The following is a 20,842-nucleotide window of genomic DNA, read 5'->3' as shown; positions in this document are numbered from 1 at the left end:
ACGAGTGAGAGTGGGGAAGCTCCCCCCTACCCCAGCGGCACAGCAGTCATCACATCAGCCCTCTATAAGGGCTTTTATCGGGGATTCCCCGCCGGCCTTCTCGCCGGCTCCTAAGATGGCGCCACCTTCCTCCCCACGCACGTGGCGGCGGGGAGAAGAGCAGCGGGACCTGGCTGCAACGGAATCCCTGCCAGCAGCTCACCCTCCGGATGATGGGGACTCATCCCCCTCCTCACCCCAAGGCCAGGATTCATCTTGCTTGGACCCGGTGAGTCCCGCAGATTATATAGGGGGGATGGGCTCTCCTGCAACATCCCCACGCAGGGAGCTTACACAATCTCCAGGCCCCCGGGGAGCCAGGATGCCTATTGCATCTGGGAGACCTGCACTTACCCCAGGGTGTGCCATGGAGAGGGATGAGCTCGGGGAGGACTCTGTGTTGGATTCCCCCTCATGTTCCATAGGCCCCCCTTCTCTGCATGCTTCCCCATCTACACGTGGGGACTTGATGGAGGAATTCTCTGTACTACAAGCTGGCCCTACCTCTCATAGGAGAAGGGATAGAAGCCACCACACGCTGGAGAGGTACCCCAACCCCCCATGGCAGCAGTACCTTCAATCCCTACCGACTAAGGATGACTTTCAGAAGTTAGTGGCGGATGTTCAGGCTACATGCCGTGCTGAAATTGGGGCCCTACGTGCCGACTTACACTCCCTAGCTGGAAGGGTTGATGATCTGGATGAATCTTTACAAATAACCAAGGAGGATATCACAACACTCTCACGCAATGTTGAGGATAGGGATCAGAAAATAAGAGAGCTCCAACGCTCTATAGAGGACTTAGATAACAAGTCCAGACGGAACAACATTAGGGTACGGGGCCTCCCTGAAGCGACCCGAGATCCGGATCTTAAACCGGTCCTCCAAGCTTTTTTCACCAAGGTTCTGGGCCGCCCAACCTCCCAGGCAGTGCATATCTCCAGGGCCTTTCGTACCTCCAAACAACCAGGGTCTGCGACCAGACCACGAGATGTCATTTGCCAATTAGCAGACGTAGACCTGAAGGATGAAATCATGACCACCGCTAGAAACATCCGAAACCTGGAATTTGATGGGGCACCTCTACAGATATTTCAAGATTTATCCTGGCATACTCTACAGCAACGCCGCTTACTACAACCTTTGCTGACCGTGCTCAGGGATCATCATATTCCTTACAGATGGGGATTCCCCTTTAGTCTTATGGCTCGCCATGAAGGAAGATCGGCCTCACTGCGGTCTCCAGAGGACTTACCTTCCTTCTGCAGTAATCTGGGAATACCCCGCCCTAAACTCCCGGGTTGGGAACGAGAGGAATCTTTCCGATCCTGCTCACCACCCTGGCAAAAGGTGGGTCCCCGGAAGAGATCCAGGGGCAACCATCACGATCCTCCATCTCCACATGATCGTCCCTCTATTCCACACCACTGAGAGAATGGACTCATGTTTTGTGAAGTGCCTTTCTAGAGTCATTGCTGTTGTTGGTTCTGCTGGAACTGCTTTGGACACTCATTCTGAGGTTCTTACATATTTGGTGTATAGTTACACAATGCAAATCGCTACCCTGCGGTGGCTTGAACTATTGTACTCTACACCTTGACACATACTGGGTTTTTTCATTACATTTTTAGTCCTCAGGACCTCTTTCTTGTGCATCTCACTATGCCCTCCAATGGTTATGATACTGTTTTTATACCTGTTTTGCCCTATTGCCTTGCTATGTGTGCATTTTTTTTTTATGCTGTTATTCCAATGTCTGGGTACACCGAGGCCCTGGGGTGGGTTCAGGCTTATCCCTGACTTTTGATGGGGTGGGCCTGCTCCGCTACCTAGTGGTCTGACGCTGATTGTGGTCGGCGCTGGCCGACTCCATCCTGTTGATGAAGGAACGTACTGTTTGGTGTCTTCTGGCCCTCTGGTCCCATTGTCCTTCTGGGAGGATTCATTCGTCTGCCAAGTGCTTTTGTTCCCTGCCCTCACTTAGTAGATGGTTGGGACCGGCGGATGCTGACTCCTCCCCACTTGCCGCTCGGCAAGTACTCACCTGCTGGTTTAAATCTTGTTTCCTTTGTTTTTTGTTTTCATTTTTTGATGTTCTGGAGGTGCTTTCTGACCCCGTTTTCCTCCCCCCTCCTCTTGAATGTGACATGCTGTGGCACAGGATCTGGTTTTGGCTGTTGCCCTGTGGGTTTTCTATTAGATACTGTCATATATGGCTGATCTTGGTTGAGGCGTTTTGGTTTTCTAGTACTTCCTATGGCTACTAGGATATTATCTTTTAATGTAAAGGGGTTAAACTCTAACAGGAAGCGAAAGCTGGCCCTGAGAGAGTTTAAACATATAGCTCCAGATATTGTATTCCTGCAAGAAACCCATTTTGATAAATCTGGTACATTAAATTTTGCTTCCAAGCTTTACCCTCAGGGGTATCTTGCTAGTTCCCCGGGCAAGAAGAGAGCCGGAGTGGCGGTCCTCTTAAAGGACTCCCTCAAATTCACGTTGTCCCGCTCTCTTTTAGACCCTGAGGGGCGATACATTATCCTGAATGGTGCGGTGAAGGGCGTGCCCGTTACACTGTGTAACATATATGCCCCTAACACCAATCAAGTTCACTTCATCAGTAAAGTATTGTCCCGCCTTTCAGATTTCTCCCATACCTTTTTGATAGTAGGAGGGGACTTTAATTTAACTTTCTCCCCCTCTAGGGACAGGCATACTCTATTCCACTCCCACCCTCCGGGACAGGTGTCCAAACAATCCAGAGCCTTTAGGCAATTGCTTAGAAAGCATCAGCTCTATGACACCTGGCGGGTCCATCACCCTTCCGGGAGTCAGTATTCCTTTTACTCCCCCCCGCATTGTACTCATACTCGCATCGATTATCTTTTCACTAATCTTCCTCTGCTGAGGAACAGCATTTCCGCAGAGATACATCCAATTACCTGGTCTGACCATGCCCCCATCACGCTGGATGTGACACTCTCTCCCAAATCAGTACGAATTTGTCATTGGAGATTAAATGAGTACCTATTGAAACACCCAGACTCTAAATTATCCCTAACGACAACTATTAAAACCTTCTTTAGAGAAAATGAAGGCACTGTTGCCCATAATTCTACGCTCTGGGAAGCCCATAAATCGGTATTCAGAGGACATTGTATAGCCCTGGGTTCACGCCTTAAGAGGGATTCTAATCTTCAGCGGACACTGGTAACACAGGCCTTAAGGACTGCTGAAGCAAAATATATATCGAAGCCATCTCTGGGCCTCTTGCGGGACCTAACTATCCTCAGGTCTAAGCTGCGGGCTATAGAGCTGAGGAAGGTTAGCTGGTGGATGCAACGTACTCGTCAACAATATTACTATAAAGGCGATAAAGCAGATACTCTGCTGGCTCGCAAACTGAGGGATATGCAGGTCCGCTCTTCTCCTGTGGCGGTAAGGGATGAGTGCGGGCAAGTGCAGTATGATCCCTCCCAAATTGCCTCCTGCTTTGAGGCTTATTATTCAAAATTATACCAAACGGTTCATTGCACCCAAGCTCCGCTGGGCAAATTACTGAGACCAAAAATAGAAGCATACTTGGCACAGATTGCCCTTCCTAGGATAGACTCGGATCATCTGGAGCACCTTAATAGTCCCGTCACAGAAGAGGAACTCACTAAAATTATTGCCCAATTGCCTTCCTCTAAAGCTCCTGGTCCTGATGGCTTGTCCTACTTCTATTACAAAACATTTCTGCCAGAGCTCTCCCCATATCTCCTGAAGATCTTTAATGATTTTTTGAAGGGTAAGCCAATCCCCCCCTCTATGCTAGCTTCTCATATAACAGTAATACCAAAACCGGGCAAGGATCCACTGGATTGTTCGAGTTATAGACCGATAGCTCTTCTCAATAGTGATTTAAAAATTTTTACTAAGATTTTAGCCTCTAGGTTGTCCAGGTTCCTTCCCGCTCTTATTCATGGAGATCAGACTGGTTTTATCCCATATAGACAAGCCGGTGACAATACCAGACGGGTGACCAACATTATCGATATCATTAACAAACGTAAGACCACATCCCTGATTCTCAGCTTAGATGCTGAAAAGGCATTTGACCGCCTCAGCTGGCCCTTTATGTTGGCCACCCTGGATAAAATGGGCTTTACAGGTCCTTTTGTTCAGGCAATTAAATCTTTATATACGGCCCCTACAGCCTCAGTAAAGATGCCCCATGCCTCTTCCGCCACGTTTGCTATTAAAAATGGGACGAGGCAGGGTTGTCCACTGTCGCCTTTGCTCTTTGCCCTGTGTATCGAACCATTGGCAGCTTGCATCCGCTCCAACCCTAACATACATGGTGTCCCCGTAAAAGGGAAATCATATAAACTCTCACTATACGCTGACGATATCCTCTTGACCCTCTCCCAACCGACTATCTCTCTCCCCAATTTATGGAAAGTATTAGAGGATTACAGTGTAGTCTCGGGATTTAAGATCAATTTTTCTAAAACAGAGGCCCTCCCTCTCCACATCACCTCTGCGGAACAGCAGGCTCTGCGGAACTCATTCTCTTTCACCTGGCGGGAGGACTCTCTTAGCTATCTGGGGACCCACATTACCCCCATATACTCTCAACTGTACTCCCATAATTTCCCCCCGCTCTTAAGGGAGATTAACGGGCTTTTATCTAAATGGAAATCACACCCTTTGTCACTTTTGGGTAGGATAGCCGCTGTGAAGATGATGCTCCTCCCCAAACTTCTGTATTTATTTGAGACGCTACCAATTAGGGTCCCGTCTCATGTGCTGAAAAAAATTCAAACTGATTTTCTGCGCTTTATCTGGGCCTACAAAAGACACAGGGTTCCTAAACGTATTGTTTGTGCTCCTAGGGAGGGGGGAGGATTGGGAGGCCCGGATATTCACAAATACTATCTGGCGGCCCATCTGCGGCATATTTTGCAGTGGACATCCCCTCACCCTCCTAGTATTGGTGTAGAGCTGGAAGGGGATTGGATAGCCCCCTGTCACCCCAATGTCATGCTGTGGAGCTCCTCCTTGTTACTGGCGGAGTCAGACTTAACGGCTCCGATGATGTTCACAAGGAGCATATGGAGGTCCTGTAAAGATAAATTTGGCCTTGCATCTCCGGCCTCGAGACTAACCTCCATAATTCTAAACCCGCAAATTCCAGATAGTCTTTCGGGTTCCATGTCGGGCCCGTGGAGGGAAAGAGGTCTATTCCAAATCAGACATGTTCTGGACCCAATTGAACGGCGCCTGCTCTCCTTTGCTGAGCTAAGTGACAGGGTGGAACTTCCCCGTACCTCCTTCTACGCATATCTTCAAATTAGACATTATATTCTGTCCCTCCAACCTACAGCTACCTTCCAGCCCCTCACTGTTTTTGAAAGATTGTGCATGGAAGGCCCCCTCTCTAAAGGGACCATTTCCGCTATTTATCGCATCCTTCACTCCTCCACACAGGGGTTTTCAAATAAGCCTGGTTATGTACTCAAATGGGAAGAGATGTTGGGTCGATCCTTGCCCCCAGAGGACTGGCAGGATATCTGGGAAGCTGCGCATAAAAGTTCTATATGTACTTTATACAAAGAAAATCAATATAAAATTTTACTTAGGTGGTACCATACTCCGACGGTTTTACACCGACTGTTTCCTGAGGTGGACCCCACGTGTTGGAGATGTGGAAAACAAAGAGGTACGATAGAACATATATTTTGGCTCTGCCCTCTTATTCAGCCATATTGGTTACGAGTCAATGATTTGCTATCAAATGTGGTTCAACACCAGATTCCACTGGACCCTCTCTCTCACCTCCTGGGTCAACCCTCCTCTGCACTGCCGACTATACCCCGCAAACTAGCAACTCATGTTCTAGTTGCAGCTCGAACACTGATCCCCTCTAGATGGAAGACGACTAAACCTCCTTCCATGGGTGATCTTTTTGCACGAATTCAGGAGATTCGCCTCATGGAGTATCTTACAGCACTCCTTAGAAATACTGTGGATAAATTTGAGGCGGTCTGGGAGGCTTGGGACCGGTATTATGCTAATTTGTCCAATTGACTTCCCAGTGGTTCTTCTGGTTGGCTAATGTCACATCATCCCTTTTTTTTGTTTGTTCCTACCTCCTCGTTTTTTTTTTTTTAAAGAATGTTAATGTTATACATTATGTCTGTAACCTGCCTATTGTTCTGGGCTAGGATTGTTCATTTCCCTTTGTGTAACTCCTTTTCCCTTCTGTACCCTATTATAAAACTTTTCAATAAAAATACAATTTCAAAAACAAAAAAAAAAAAAAAAAAAAGAAATAATAATGCCAGACCTAGGCAAGGAATAGTAAGCTATAACTGGACTTTGTATGCAAACTTTCCAGGCACAGAACTTTGCTGCAGAATGCTTATTGTCTAACCCAAATAGCTCTGTGCTGGTATATTTTGGACTGAACATTGCTGCCATTGCAGAATTCCTATTGTGGAATATCCCTGTGAAAAAACAGTTTTCAGCAGTTTTTTATCTTCCTAATTTAGACTCATTGGAAAAGTAGGGTTTGTGCAAGAAAGATGGGGTATTTTAAGGATGCAACCATGGCCATACCAAGTATAGACCTACAACTATACCATATACATTTGCTAGTTATATTCAAGTTACACATTTCTACCTTTTCTCTTTTTTTTACACCTAACTAATTTATAGTATTTGTGTCTTAAAAAATGACTCATCTTGTTTTGTGCTCCTACAACTTAACTCACAGAGGGTGGTACTAGATTCAGGGAACACCGTCGTCTTCTGCTTCTGAATAGGTTTAACTACATAATTTTAATTCCAGACTGGATTGGTCAGTTTAGTCAGATCAAGGAAAAATTATTAAGCATTGGTTGCTATGCATTATTGGCACCATGAAAATCATTATTGGTTTTTGTGCTGCATAGATTAAGCCTATAAGAGCATAACTATTCCAAATAAGAGTGTGGCAGTAGCACACCAATATGCTTGCTTGTAGGAATAAAAGCATAGTAGCCACTGTGGCTGCGTACTGTGTTCAAGTATATTAGATGCACAAATGCAGATTACCTTTTCCACTGCACAGATATGACACCTCCTTTTGTTAGGCTATGCTATTGCACATATAAGGCAAAAAAAATAAATACAAATAAACTGTTGGTAAATAATGGTGTTAATCAGCAGGCAACTAACCAACCATGTCATCCATCTCTGTCTCCGTTGGCAACTGAATAGATTAGAATACAGTATAAACAGGATTGGCACCAAATATAAATAAATATATTTTTTATATATTTTATATTCTATCATATATATTCAGCAGCTCTTAGAGCAAAAAAAAAAAAAAAAACAATATATGAAAATTTTATGTCTCCTGAGGACTGTAGAACATGATTAATCTGCAGCACCCATTGTCACTACTCCTGCTGGTCTCCCACCAATGCTTTTTTAGCAATTTCAGTTGCTCACTGTCAAACAGATCAGACGGACTACATTTCAATCATAGAAACAGCACAGGGAATATCCAAAACAAGTAACAAAGAACTTTATTTATTGAGGAGTCACCAGCAGTTCTGCGTTATCTCAAGTAGTTTGGCATCTTCTTTCAGCTGTTCCCTGTGTTATTTCTATAAAATGTCATAACTGAGTATGAAGCAGCAGTCCAGTGCCAAAAAATGATCAGAAGTTGGAGGGAAATTTTAATAAGCATTATATGAATAAAGAATTACTGTCACATAGAACAGATGATTTCTGCTTTGTTCTGTGCTCACCAACTTCTCCACAGTCTGTCCTTTTTGCCCTTGTCCCTCCTGCCCTCCGCTGACGTAGTCGCTCTGCCTTTATCACAGCGTGCTATCTATCTCACATTCAGAGATCACGCCAAGGTCAAGCCCAGGTATTGTCTGGCAGGATTCTTGTTTCTCAGCCATTTCCAACAGTCACATTCTTTCTTATTGCTCCCACATGCCACTGGCGGCCTGTTCTGTCCATCTTCCCAAACTTAGGATAATTATGTTTAACAGGCTGTCAACATCACCGATTCTTGTAGCAGACAGAAATGATTGTGATTGTGTAACACTTCCATCTCATTTTTTCTTCTATTGTTCCTTTTGTGCCGGAAGTCCTAAATTGCAGTTATGGTGATAAAGATGAATTTTTTATCATAAAAGCTGCAATAGAGTAAAGCATTTATGTGTGTATTCAGAGATGATAATGCCCACATTTTTTGTTCCCTGAGTTATAAAAGCTACTAAAATGGAAGCTATCTTCTCTTTTTTCTTCCTCTTGAAAGTTATTAAAAGCACAAATTAAGCCAATAAAATGACACAGTACTTAGTACATACTTCAGTGTTCTTGTCCACAGTGACACCTACAGGCAGGAATATATATTACTGCTGTCACAGCTTTATAATCCTATAACATGTAGTTCCCGAGTTACGGACACCCGACATACAGACAACTCCTAGATACGAACGGGGCTTCCCTGCTTGTTCATGTACAGGATGGAGGTTTGAGGGGACGGTTTGCATAACTTTCAGAAGAAATCTTTTGCTGTTCTGCAAGCTCTTCTAACTCTTTATAACTAAGACAATTTCTGCAGTTGTTTCTCTTTGCATTTCAAAGCATGGCTTGCTCCAGAAGGTAATGAATGTCTAGGCTCCATGATTTTTTTTTTTGTTGCTTTGTTTGTTAATATTTCACAGTGGGGATTTTATACAGTAACTGACACCACATTGCCTAATAATATGTTGAGGCAAGCATCTGTCCTAATTGCATTTATTAAAGTAATGTACCTGTTCCGACTTACATATCAATTCAACTTAAGAACAAACCTACAGTCCCTATCTTGTATGTAACCTGGGGACTACCTGTAATGACCCAAAGCGAACCAGTCAATACAGAAATAAGTGCTGCTACTGCTAACTCCAGGTGTAAGCTCCTGGGCTGTGCTTCCCATAAATACCTTATACTGTTGTGGAGCACGTAATCAGCCAGGAAAGGCTTGACCTGCTTGCTTGTTTGGGTCAGCAACTGTGTAGTGAAGCAAGGATGAGGATGTCAAGTCTACAACTTGCACCTTTAAAAGTAAATTTGCAGTGGTAGCTTTTTGTTTCTATTCTGTTAAAAAGGAACTATTGCCAAGATGATAAATATAAAATCTTGAGCATACAACAGATCACAAGTTGGATAAAATAATATTCTTTGGCTAGTGTACAGGTATTTAGACTAGTATAACCATTTCATGTGGGCCCAACTATCTGCCACGCTAAGGCAGATCATTACCTAGTTTTCTGGCTGCAAACACTTGATGTAAACTCATCCTGTAAATAATATTACATTTTAGCACAATTACCATATTAGCATTCAGCTTGCTGGTATGATTTTTGTATTCTTTAAAAAAAAAAAAAAAAAAAGGAAGATGTTTATTAGTTGCTGCATGTTCTTGTTGGCATACTTTTGCATTATAGTACAGTCTTCCAGAATGTCATATGTTTGCTCTCCATGCATTTTCCAGGTGGTGCCTATGAGGTGAAGCAACATCCCTTCTTTTGTGCCTTAGACTGGAACAGCTTATTGAGACAGAAAGCAGAGTTTATTCCGCAGTTGGAGTCTGAAGATGATACCAGCTATTTTGACAGTAAGTGGAAAATCATGTCATATATAATGTTTATAATATATTATAATTGGAGTCCAGATTGGCATGTCTTTACTTGTGTTGGTTTCTAAAGTGTCTGTCTTCTACAACTCTTTTATGCATTAAGGATTTGTAACTGCGTACGTGCAGAAGTTTTTTTCCCACTAAAAGGAGTTAATTATTGCCAGTTATTCCTATTCAAAGTCTTGACTTGATTTGTTCTTAATGTTTCAGTTCCCACAAATGTTTATTCAACATCTCTTCTCTCAGATAGAGGTCATTGAGATTAGTGAGAGCATTGCACTAGCATGCCTGTACCAGACTTGTACATACACTGGGAGAACATTAACATGGGAAGAATATGATCATGATGTGCCCCAGCTTGTATTTAAACCCAACCCCCTAGTGTTGCAAGGCAAGAGTGCTAATCATGTAGCCACTATACTGCCTATATTATGATCAGGTTTTTCTATACATGGATGTAGTATGTATGTATGTAAGTGTGTATATAGAGTAAAATAAATGGGTCATTGTTTGCAATTCAAAACCAAAAATAATAGGATAAGGATTAAACAGGGAATGTGTCATGTAGGTCATTCGTTTATGTCCCTGTAGACAAGTACATTTCTGGTTTAAAGGACAAATATAGTGTAAAACAAAGACCTTGCAGCTGTTTTGGACTTTTACATAGCTGCCCGGGAAATACTGTTTCCATCAGCTCTTTGAACTTGGCAGTAAAGAAAACCTGATCACAAATCATGCACCTAAATTCATTATTAACCTCTCTGTAGGTATTGTGGAAATCATTTTAGATTTATAAAACTAGCACAAATTTTTTGTTCTATGAAAGAAAACAATGGCAGTCTGGCAGCCCAAAAACTGCAACCCAACTTAGAAGTCATTGTTGTGATCTTTAAGTATGAGAATGAATAACTTCACAATAAAAACAGCTAGAGAGGTCAGGAATGGCTTCTTGCAAAGATCTTGTATTGCTTGTCAAGATTAAAGGTTAAATTACCATACTCTGGCCACTGATACACTATAAAGAACAGTAAACTGTAGCCTTTCAGGTTTTGGTTAAGTAAATTTCTAATATAATTTAAATGATAGTGTTGTATTAAAACAGAAAGCATTTAAACATCTTTACTTACATAATTTAAACAAAAAACCTATATTTTTTTTTGTTTCCCCCCATTGTTCTGATTTTTAAAGTCTGAATGACATATTTCATATGGAGATCTCGCTAGTTAGTTGACAGAACCCGGCCCAAGGATGAATAAACCATCCTCCTATCCTGAATCAAATGAAGTTTACCTTATTCCTTTTCTCACCTTTTCTACAACCATTTTCCTGTAGATTACATTTGTACAGGCTTATTTTATATTCTTCAACTTATCTACACACACGCACACATTTTTCTTTATGGTGACCATACTGATTCTTTTATGGTAACCATTACATTTTGTAATACTTTTTTAGCCCGGTCTGAGAAATACCACCACATGGAAACAGAGGAGGAAGATGATACCAATGATGAGGACTTCAGCATGGAAATCAGACAGTTTTCATCATGCTCGCATCGCTTTTCTAAAGTAAGTACAATTTGGCTCTGAGTGTAAATCCACTTTGTTTTGGAACAGTAACACTTATAGTGTTTATATTTGTATATCAGGTGTTTAGCAGCATTGACCAGATGATGCAGAACAAAATGGAAGAAAAGGACGATAGTAGTGAGAAATCAAAGAGCTTGAATTTACCTCCAGTGGAATCCCTGAGCTGGAGCTCAGAGTATTCTGAGATGTAAGTAGAATGATGTACTAATAATATATTCTGTGACATTGGGGAACAGTAACTTGTATTGTGCATGATTTGAAAATCTGAGGGATGAGTGTTCGAGTTCTAGAAAAGGCCGTTGTAACATTTAAAAATCAAAACCGTAGATGCAACCTGATGAAAAAAGGTGTAGGCAATTAAATTGTTACCCAACAAGGGAGAGAGAGGGAAACACCACAAGGAACCAGTGCTACAGTGAATATGTGCTGACAAGGAACATATTGATAGTTGAAGTGCAGAATGAAGAGTGAGCTTATCCATCAGCTACTTCTTTTTTTTTTACTGTCCATTCATGGGCTGGTGGAAAGACAGGACCTGCAAATGTTAGAGAAAAATGTAGTCTTTTGCTCTGCCAGGCATGGCTATCCTTCAGCATAGAGATAACCTTTAAGAATATTTAGCTTTTTCCTGAGTTTCTGATTTGAAGATAGCATTATGGTTTTAATGTTTTCTCACTATCCAGAATACTTGCATTTATTAGAAGCCTAAATTTTCTTTATAACTTGATATATTTTTTGCAAACAGGCAACAGCTTTCTTTATCGACCTTTTCTGACAGTGAAAGTCACAAGCAGCGACACAGCACCAGCCTGCTGCCAAAATTTGCCATCTCTTCTGACCTAGAACGAGATGAACACAGTGCTGGAGATTCCCAGGAGGAAGGGGACAAGTCTGGTCTTATTTCTGAGGACTCTCCACAAGATGATCCTGACCTCTCTACACCTGTCAGCATTAGCAGCTCCACTGTGTCAGGTATGTACAGATTTACTAACCATAGCACTTATGAACAATGAACCTATGTAAAGTATTTTGCACTAACCAATTTTTTAAAAACTGTTTTGGTTGCATTTGTGAAAAAATTAAAGCATATGTAAAAAAATCATTTCATACTTGTGCATCCACAGATATTCAAATCTCTTTATTCTGTTTTTTTTCTGTAAAGGAAAACAAGCAGGACTTTTATGCTTACAAACACTCACTGTCACACATAATAAACCAGTAGCTAGGTTTTCCATGACAAGGCTGGATGAGGAGACCCAAGCTGTGCTCTAAAACTGCAAAGGCATCCATTTTATGGTCACTGTTTGGTCTTTTTAAGATCAAAGGCGTTCAATTCACCTGAAAGTACAAATGGCCATTGGGTAATAGCTTTCCACAGTAGAGCTTCTACATGAAATTATATTCCAACAGCATTTATTTTCTATTAAAACAATGTCAACTCAAAATATTTAAAGGGCAGAAGGGACAGGGGCAATAAGGAGAAGTTGGTAAGCACAGAACAAGGCAGAAATCATCTGTTCAATGTGATAGTAATACTTTATTCATATAATGCTTATTAAAATTTCCATTCAACTTCTGATCATTTTTTGGCACTGGACTGCTGCTTCATATTCAGTTATGACATTTTATAGAAATAACACAGGGAACAGCTGAAAGAGGATGCCAAACTACTTGAGAAAATGCAGAACTGCTGGTGACTCCTCAATAAATAAAATACTTTGTTACTTGATATGGATAATTCCCTGTGCTGTTTCTGTGAAAGAAATGTAGTCTGTCTGATCTGTTTGAGAGTTAATACTACAGGAACAGGGAAATTGTGAGTACTAGTTTGATAGAAGTAGGACTGGCTTTTGAGTGTAAAGCGGTGATGTCTGAAGTATTCATGCATCCCTAAAACTAGTATAGTGCTACCCATTATTTTTACTGTATTGCTTCTTATATCTTTTATGGACTGTTTGAGATCCCTACACTAAGATCCAGGGTCTGAACACCCACTGTGACCATTATTAGAGGTTCCCACTCTCCCTGTTAGATTTGTTCTTTTATATTGTGGAAAGTACATTAGTAAGAGGCTGAAACACTAAAAACCTAGATAGAAAGAAACAGAACCAGGATTTTTATACCATCTTCATATAGGTTTATTTTTTAGTACATTGCAGTCACGGTTTTCTACAAATATGTGATATCAAATGTACACCCTAAATCTGTTTTAGTACGTTTAGCATCATGCATCACTGTACAGTTTTATTTAGCGAAATATTTTACCTAATTTTAAATTTTCCCGTAGCACTTCCTTTTGCAGACTGACATTGCTAATCCGCTGTGATGTTGTTAGCCTGTTCTGTATTCATAAAGTGGCCGTTGGACCACCTGTCAGGTTTATAGCTTCAGATCCTTTGGTTTTGTCTTAGTTTTTCAGCTGACAATCAGGGAGGGCCCTAAGCTTGGAGACCAAAATCGGAGAGCTGTGCGGCCACCATGCAGAAAAGGGGCAGGAAAGTATTAGTATAGATCGCATTGATGATTAAATAAAGACCTAAAATCACATTGCCTATGTTAGTTTCAGACTGCCAGATAAGTACCTTCAGGTTTATATGATCTGCATGGTTGGTATTTACCCTTAATGCTTTTTCCATGAGGCCTACAGACTTTCAGTTCCACCCCGGAACTGAATCAGTTATATTTTTATGTCTCTGTACATGGTAGGAGCACCAATGTGTGACAACATGTGGCTCATGATGCAGATCCTAGCTGTACATTTCATTTCTTTAAATTTTACATGTCTCAGGAAAAAAACAATTGAACATTTCCATTATGTCATGCTGTGGTTGCTCTAATATTTCTGTCCTTTCTTCCCTAAACAGTGAGTAGTTTCTCAGAACACTTAGATCACATAAATGGAAGGAGCGAGAGTGTGGACAGTACAAATAATTCCTCAAAACCCTCCAATGAAACCTCGTCCCACATGGCTCGCCAGCACTTAGAAAACACAGAGAAGCAGAGAGTATTGGGAAAAGTTACTAAGTCCATCTCTGCGAGTGCTCTGTCCCTCATGATCCCTGGAGGTAGAGCCATACAATCCTCAGCATGATATCTTTTGATTCTGCATGTCTTTCCACCATTTGTCAGCCATTATTGCTACATGCAAGCTTTCCATCACACACCTTTCTTTCAAAATGTCTGTAGCCACAGGTGCACACTCCAGGAAAATAGATTAAATATTGTCTACAAATTTTTCTAGGTAAAATGGAAAAAGTTTAAAGCAAAATTTGATTAGCAAATCCAAAAATTGAATATATTATGTCTATTTATTATCATTAAAATCCCAGCAGTAAAGTACAACACAATAAAACAATTAAGCTAGCAAAAAAAAAAACAAGTTATTTTCATTAGTATATATTCACCTGTCTATATAAAGAAAGAGTATAGCTTTTTATTTTTTGTGAAATGTGTTTTTCCAAGCACTTCCTTTTAGAAGTGGGGGGTGAGTATCACTCTCTTTGTATTATCCATCCAGCTTTACCTGAATCGTCAAAGCACTTTATGAACTGTGGTTACTTGTATAGCTATATGGGTAGATTTTGTGCAAGTCAATGTTTACTTAAGTCTTTCCAATAAAGGTTGGAACAGACTTCACTCAGCTGTCTGTGCTTTTTAGAGCATAAGACTCTGAACAGGTTCTGTCCACCTACACTGGTTATATTTTCTGTAATAGCCATATCCTTATTTCAAAAAAATCCATTCTTAATAGCCCTTAGGTATCCTGTTTTCTATATAGCCATTAACTATTTAGGAAGGTGACAGTCTATCAGGTAGTGGATTGCATTATAGGTATAGGATTTGCATTGGCAGCATTTATTTGACAATGATGGATTGAGAGAAGTGCAAGACTTGCTTTTTGCACTACACATACTTTTGCATTAGTTCAGGTTGAAAGGTTAAGCACCTTCTCTGTGATGATGATAATTTAATCTGCTTTCACAATTACTGATGCCTAGCCTTATACTGTACAGTCAATGCAGTTTAATTATAACTGCTTAATTTTATTAATTGGTGTAGAACCTTGTTGAACATTACCATACAGCATGTCTGACATTCAGTTCACAATAAGTTACATGCCTCCAATCCTAGATTGACAAAAGGAACATTTTTCGTAGGAAATATGTAGGCAAAGGTCATACTCTTACCACACCACAGTTACCTAAAATATTTATTATTAAAAATATGATTGGTTAAACCCTAAACATGCTTTTTATGGCAAATTCAGTTATTAGGGGTTGGATGAAAACATAGCACTATTCTTTTGGTGTTAAAATGGTACCCTTTTTTTGTCAGCACTTACATCTGGTTAAACATAGGAACACAGTGCAGTATACGAAATTGGTTCCAAGAGAGGCTCAGTCCCTCCAGATTAATAACAGTTGGGAGGTGTGTGCTTTAGTAATGTAGTATGTCGGCACTAAATAAATACAAACTAATAATAATAGGTTTTACCTCCTCTTGTGCATCATTTTTCTCTTGATGAACATAGCTTGGCACAAGGACACCGTTGTTTTATTCCAGTAAGGACTAATAGGTAAAACAATGGAATTATTATAATAGCAGTATTTAGTATGAAATAGGGGAGAAACAACTCAAACTGTAAGCCTGTTCTAGTGCATTCTGTCAATTTGAACTATTAGTATCATGCCACTAAAGTATAAAATGTATATATACTAATAGTATAAAACTCATTTGTATTTATTGAAATGTTCATTGTAAAGAAATGGCATCAGTCTTCTTTATTTGTTCTTTGCTGTATGCTGAAAAGGTGCTACCTTTATGTAGCTGTCATTCCCATTTTTTTTTTTACGCCTGCTGTTCTTTTAGAAATGCTACTGCAGTTTGGAGTGCTGTGACTTTACATCATCATACAGTACATCACCTGCATGGTTTATTTGTTGTGGTAATAAGTTTGATATAGCTAGCTTTTTGTCCTCTGCTTTGCTGTCACTTATTACCTAGCATATTCATTGTGTCATGAGCTAAAATGTTTATTCTTTCTCCTCCAGATGTGTACAGTGTGTCTCCATTGGGAAGTCCGGTTTCTCCGCTCTCTCTGTCATCAGATCCATCTTCAAGGGACTCCTCTCCCAGTCGGGATTCTTCCCTCTCCACCTTCAGTCCAAGACAGCCCATCGTTATACAGAGTTCTGGCAAAAAGTTTGGCTTCACTCTGCAGGCAATCAGAGTGTTTGTGGGTGACAGCGATATCTACACTGTGCACCATATTGTCTGGGTAATTTTACTTACACTTCATGTGCCTGTGTTTTGCCTCTTTGGTAAGAAATATGCATTGATGATTACCATTGATTTTATTTCTATTGTTTTTCATGGCAGAGTGTTGAAGAAGGGAGCCCTGCCTACCAGGCTGGTCTTAAAGCTGGAGATCTTATCACTCATATAAATGATGAGCCAGTACATGGGCTTGTTCACACTGAAGTCATTGAACTCCTTCTTAAGGTATTTTCTGCTATTACTTCCAGTAAAGTGTATTAGTTTTTCTTTTATTGCAGCATTTATATAATGGTCATCATGTTCTGTTGTTTATTTGTCTGTTGTGGCACATTTTGGCGGTAGTTGAGCAACAGCAACATGTACCTTGGAAGCCTATGTTTAGCTCCTTAAGAAATGGAGCCAATGTTAGCAATATTTAATTAATTTGAATTGTCATGACCTATAAAATTAAAGCCCTTTGACTGTTAGCATTTAATTCCAGTGGCACTGGGTGAAAAGAATTAGTCCCTGACTGATAACCATCTCATTCATTGACATTGGGTTCTTAACAACTGCACTTTTGAGTTAGACAAAAACAAAACAGAAAATAATTTTGTCAACAATTTATGGCATTCTGTAATATTAGACTAGGTTATTACTCATTATTTATGTAGGATGGTGACCTGGTTTTGCACACTATAATTTCCTGTATGACTTCTGTTACTACGGTGTACAAATCCTACTTAGTCCTCTAGTAAGACCTAAGATCTGTTACTTTGGGTCTATAGACATAGATGCTGCATGGACACAGGCACCGATAAAGACACAGTATTCTTTTTACTTTCTGCAATACCTCCAACAGGACTCCATTATTAATTATCCAGTTTTTTTGTAATTTCGGATATTCAACTTTTTGAATGTCTTTTTAATGTCATGTACTGTATCTGGCACTTGGTGAGACTGCTAATTTTTTTAGATATTACAAAAGCTGCTTCTAGCCTAAAGTTTATAAGGTAGTGTGCGTGTTATTTAATTCTACATTGTAATCTCCAATATATTTTGATTTGCTGACAGAGCGGCAGCAAGGTGGCTATCACCACTACCTCCTTTGAAAATACATCAATAAAAACTGGACCAGCCAGGAGGAACAGTTACAGAAGCCGGATGGTGAGACGCAGCAAGAAGTCCAAGAAGAAAGAGAATATGGAACGGTGAGTGGTATCTTGTTTACATTTCACAGATACAATATTTAGTGCACTGCATGCCATTGTTTTGAAGATATTGATCATTTGTTTTAGAAGAACTTTATTAAGTCTCTGATGGTATAATTGATCTTTAGGACTAACTTTGTATTGATGGTTTATGTTAAAATATGTATATACCTATTAATTTTAATTTCTATAATTTGTTTAATTAATTTAGTGAACAAGCTACGTGAAGGTTCATTAGGTAGCTGAGACTCTCCTTACATCCAGGCTTGGATAAATACCCTAGATATTGTGATTGATCTATACAAACTCACCTGTTTTAAACAATGAAAGTCCCTTTTTTTTTTAGACGCGTACAAACACTGTACCTAGAAATAAGCACCCTCGAAGTTCTGTTTTTTTTCACAACCATGACAAAAAAGTATATTTTAACATGTGACCCAATGTAGAAAAAACAGCCACTCATTTATATAGTGGGATATACAGTTAGGTCCATAAATATTTGGACAGAGACAACTTTTTTCTAATTTTAGTTCTGTACATTACCACAATTAATTTTAAATGAAACAACTCAGATGCAGTTGAACTGCAGACTTTCAGCTTTAATTCAGTGGGTTGAACAAAACGATTGCATAAAAATGTGAGTAACTAAAGCCTTTTTTTAACCCAATCACCCCTCAGGGACTCAAAAGTAATTGGACAAATTAAAAAGCTGAAAATAAAATGTTAATTTCTAATACTTGGTTGAAACCCCTTTGCTGGCAATGACAGCCTGTAGTCTTGAACTCATGGACATCACCAGATGCTGGGTTTCCTCCTTTTTAATGCTCTGCCAGGCCTTTACTGCAGCAGCCTTCAGTTGCAGATTGTTTGTGGGCCTTTTTGTTCGAAGTTTAGTCTTCAACAAGTGAAATGCATGCTCATTTGGGTTCAGATCAGGTGAATGACTTGGCCATTCAAGAATATTCCACTTCTTTGCTTTAATAAACTCCTGGGTTGCTTTCGCTGTATGTTTTTTGGGTCATTGTCCATCTGTATTATGAAATGCCTCCCAATCAATGTGACTGCATTTAGCTGGATTTGAGCAGACAGTATGTCTCTGAACACCTCAGAATTTATTCGGCTGCTTCTGTCCTGTGTCACATCATGGATAAACACTAGTGTTCCAGTGTCCCTGGCAGCCATGCATGCCCAAGCCATCACACTGCCTCCGCCATGTTTTACAGATGATGTGGTATGCTTTGGATCACAAGCTGTTCCATGCCTTCTCCGTACTTTTTTCTTGCCATCCTGCTGGTAAAGGTTGATCTTGGTTTCATCTGTCCAAAGAATGTTTTTCCAGAACTGTGCTGGCTTTTTTAGATGTTTTTGAGCAAAGTCCAATCCAGCCTTTCTATTCTTGAGGCTTATGAGTGGCTTGCACCTTGCAGTGCACCCTCTGTATTTACTTTCATGCAGTCTTCTCTTTATGGTAGACTTGGATATCGATATGCCTACTTCCTGGAGAGTGTTGTTCACTTGGTTGGCTGTTGTGAAGGAGTTTCTCTTCACCATGGAAATGATTCTGCGATCATCCACCACTGTTGTCTTCCGTGGAAGTCCAGGTCTTTTGACGTTGCTGAGTTCACCAGTGCTTTGTTTCTTTCTCATGATGTGCCAAACTATAGATTTTGCCACTCCTGATATTGTAGTAATTTCTCAGATGGGTTTTTTCTGTTTTTGCAGCTTAGATGGCTTGTTTCACCTGCATGGAGAGCTCTTTTGACCACATGTTGTCCATTCACAGCAAAATCTTCCTCATGCAAACACTCCCCCCCCCCCCAACTCAAACTTCAGGCCTTTTATCTGCCTAATTGATAATGACATAACAAAGGATTGCCCACACCAGCCCAATTACTTTCGAGCCCCTGAAATGAAGTGATTGTGTAAAAAAAAAAAAAAAAAAGGCTTTAGTTCCTCACATTTTTATGCAATCGTTTTGTTCAACCCACTGAATTAAAGCTGAAAGTCAGTTCAACTGCATCTGAGTTGTTTCATTTAAAATTATTTGTAGTAATGTACAGAACCAAAATTAGGAAAAAAGTTTTCTCTGTCCAAATATTTATGGACCTAACTGTATGTACAGGGTTTCCCAAAAGTCAACATCCAACACCTCGAAGACTAGTTGTATACCTCCACATGAGCATCTCCATTTTCGACAACTTTCAGCCACCTTTGGACACAAACCTCTCTGACGTTTTGCAGCATCTCTTCTCTGACCTCGCTGTGGGCCAAGTGGATTCTTTCCTCTGTGACAGGTTACAGGACTTAATGGCATACACCTTGTTTTAGTTATAGCCCAAAAAAAAAAAGGCACAAGGTGTAAAGGTCAGGGGAGCGCGGGCCCTATTCGAGGTGACCCCTTTCGACCGATCCATTGGTCAGGAAACTTGATGTTCAGGAAATCTTTGACTAACCTAGTGAAGTGGGGAGGGGCTCCGTCTTGTTAAAAAAAGACATTAGCAAGATCACTCCTTGCCTGACGTTGTGGCACCGCACACTTCCTGCAGCATCTCCAGGTAATTTTCCCCTGTAACAGTGGTCGTTTTAATGGATGCATCATGGAAGGAAAATGGTCCAATCAGCCCAGTGCTATAAATTGCACACCAAAGCACCAGCTTCACAAAGTCTCATTCATGCTCGAGAATTTCTGCTGGGTGTGATTTTTTTTCCCAAATTCGATAGTTGTGTCGGTTAACCCAACCAGAGACATGAAAGGTTCGTCGCTGAACCATGAGTTGTTTCAAGAGCTGAAGTTCATTTCGATAATGGTGTAGGAGTGATTCACACAAACATCATAATCTTCCACCTGATGTTTTTGAACAACCTGAATTTGGTACAGGTAGAGCTTTATCACTCTTCCAGTTCCAGGGCAGCCCTCTGGTTGGACTTTCCTAGCTTTGTGCGAACACCTGCTCCAGGAGTTTAGTTTTTTCATTGATGGTGGTAGTAGTACCCTGTTTCCCCGATTATAAGGCACTGTCTTATATTTTTTGAAATGCGAAAATATGCCCTAGGTCTTATTTTCAGGGGATGTCTT

The 20,842-nt window shown here is 40.6% G+C and overlaps 1 protein-coding gene across 5 annotated transcripts in view; it reads left to right on the top strand.

The window, feature by feature from the left end:
* Nucleotides 1–20,842, top strand: part of MAST4 (microtubule associated serine/threonine kinase family member 4) — a 293,670-nt gene that overhangs the window by 265,971 nt on the left and 6,857 nt on the right. For all 5 annotated transcript variants that reach the window (XM_072416332.1, XM_072416336.1, XM_072416333.1 and 2 more), the window contains 8 exons: nt 9,567–9,689; nt 11,166–11,278; nt 11,359–11,486; nt 12,045–12,271; nt 14,164–14,364; nt 16,351–16,577; nt 16,679–16,801; nt 17,630–17,766. In XM_072416332.1, coding sequence (XP_072272433.1) covers nt 9,567–9,689; nt 11,166–11,278; nt 11,359–11,486; nt 12,045–12,271; nt 14,164–14,364; nt 16,351–16,577; nt 16,679–16,801; nt 17,630–17,766 — 1,279 coding nt within the window. The remainder of the gene's footprint in view (nt 1–9,566; nt 9,690–11,165; nt 11,279–11,358; nt 11,487–12,044; nt 12,272–14,163; nt 14,365–16,350; nt 16,578–16,678; nt 16,802–17,629; nt 17,767–20,842) is intronic.

This window comes from Pyxicephalus adspersus, chromosome 6, assembly GCF_032062135.1.
Source record: "Pyxicephalus adspersus chromosome 6, UCB_Pads_2.0, whole genome shotgun sequence".
In the NCBI taxonomy this organism is placed as follows: Eukaryota; Metazoa; Chordata; class Amphibia; order Anura; family Pyxicephalidae; genus Pyxicephalus; species Pyxicephalus adspersus.
Note: the sequence above shows the minus strand (reverse complement) of the source record. Positions and strands in the feature narration are given on the sequence as shown.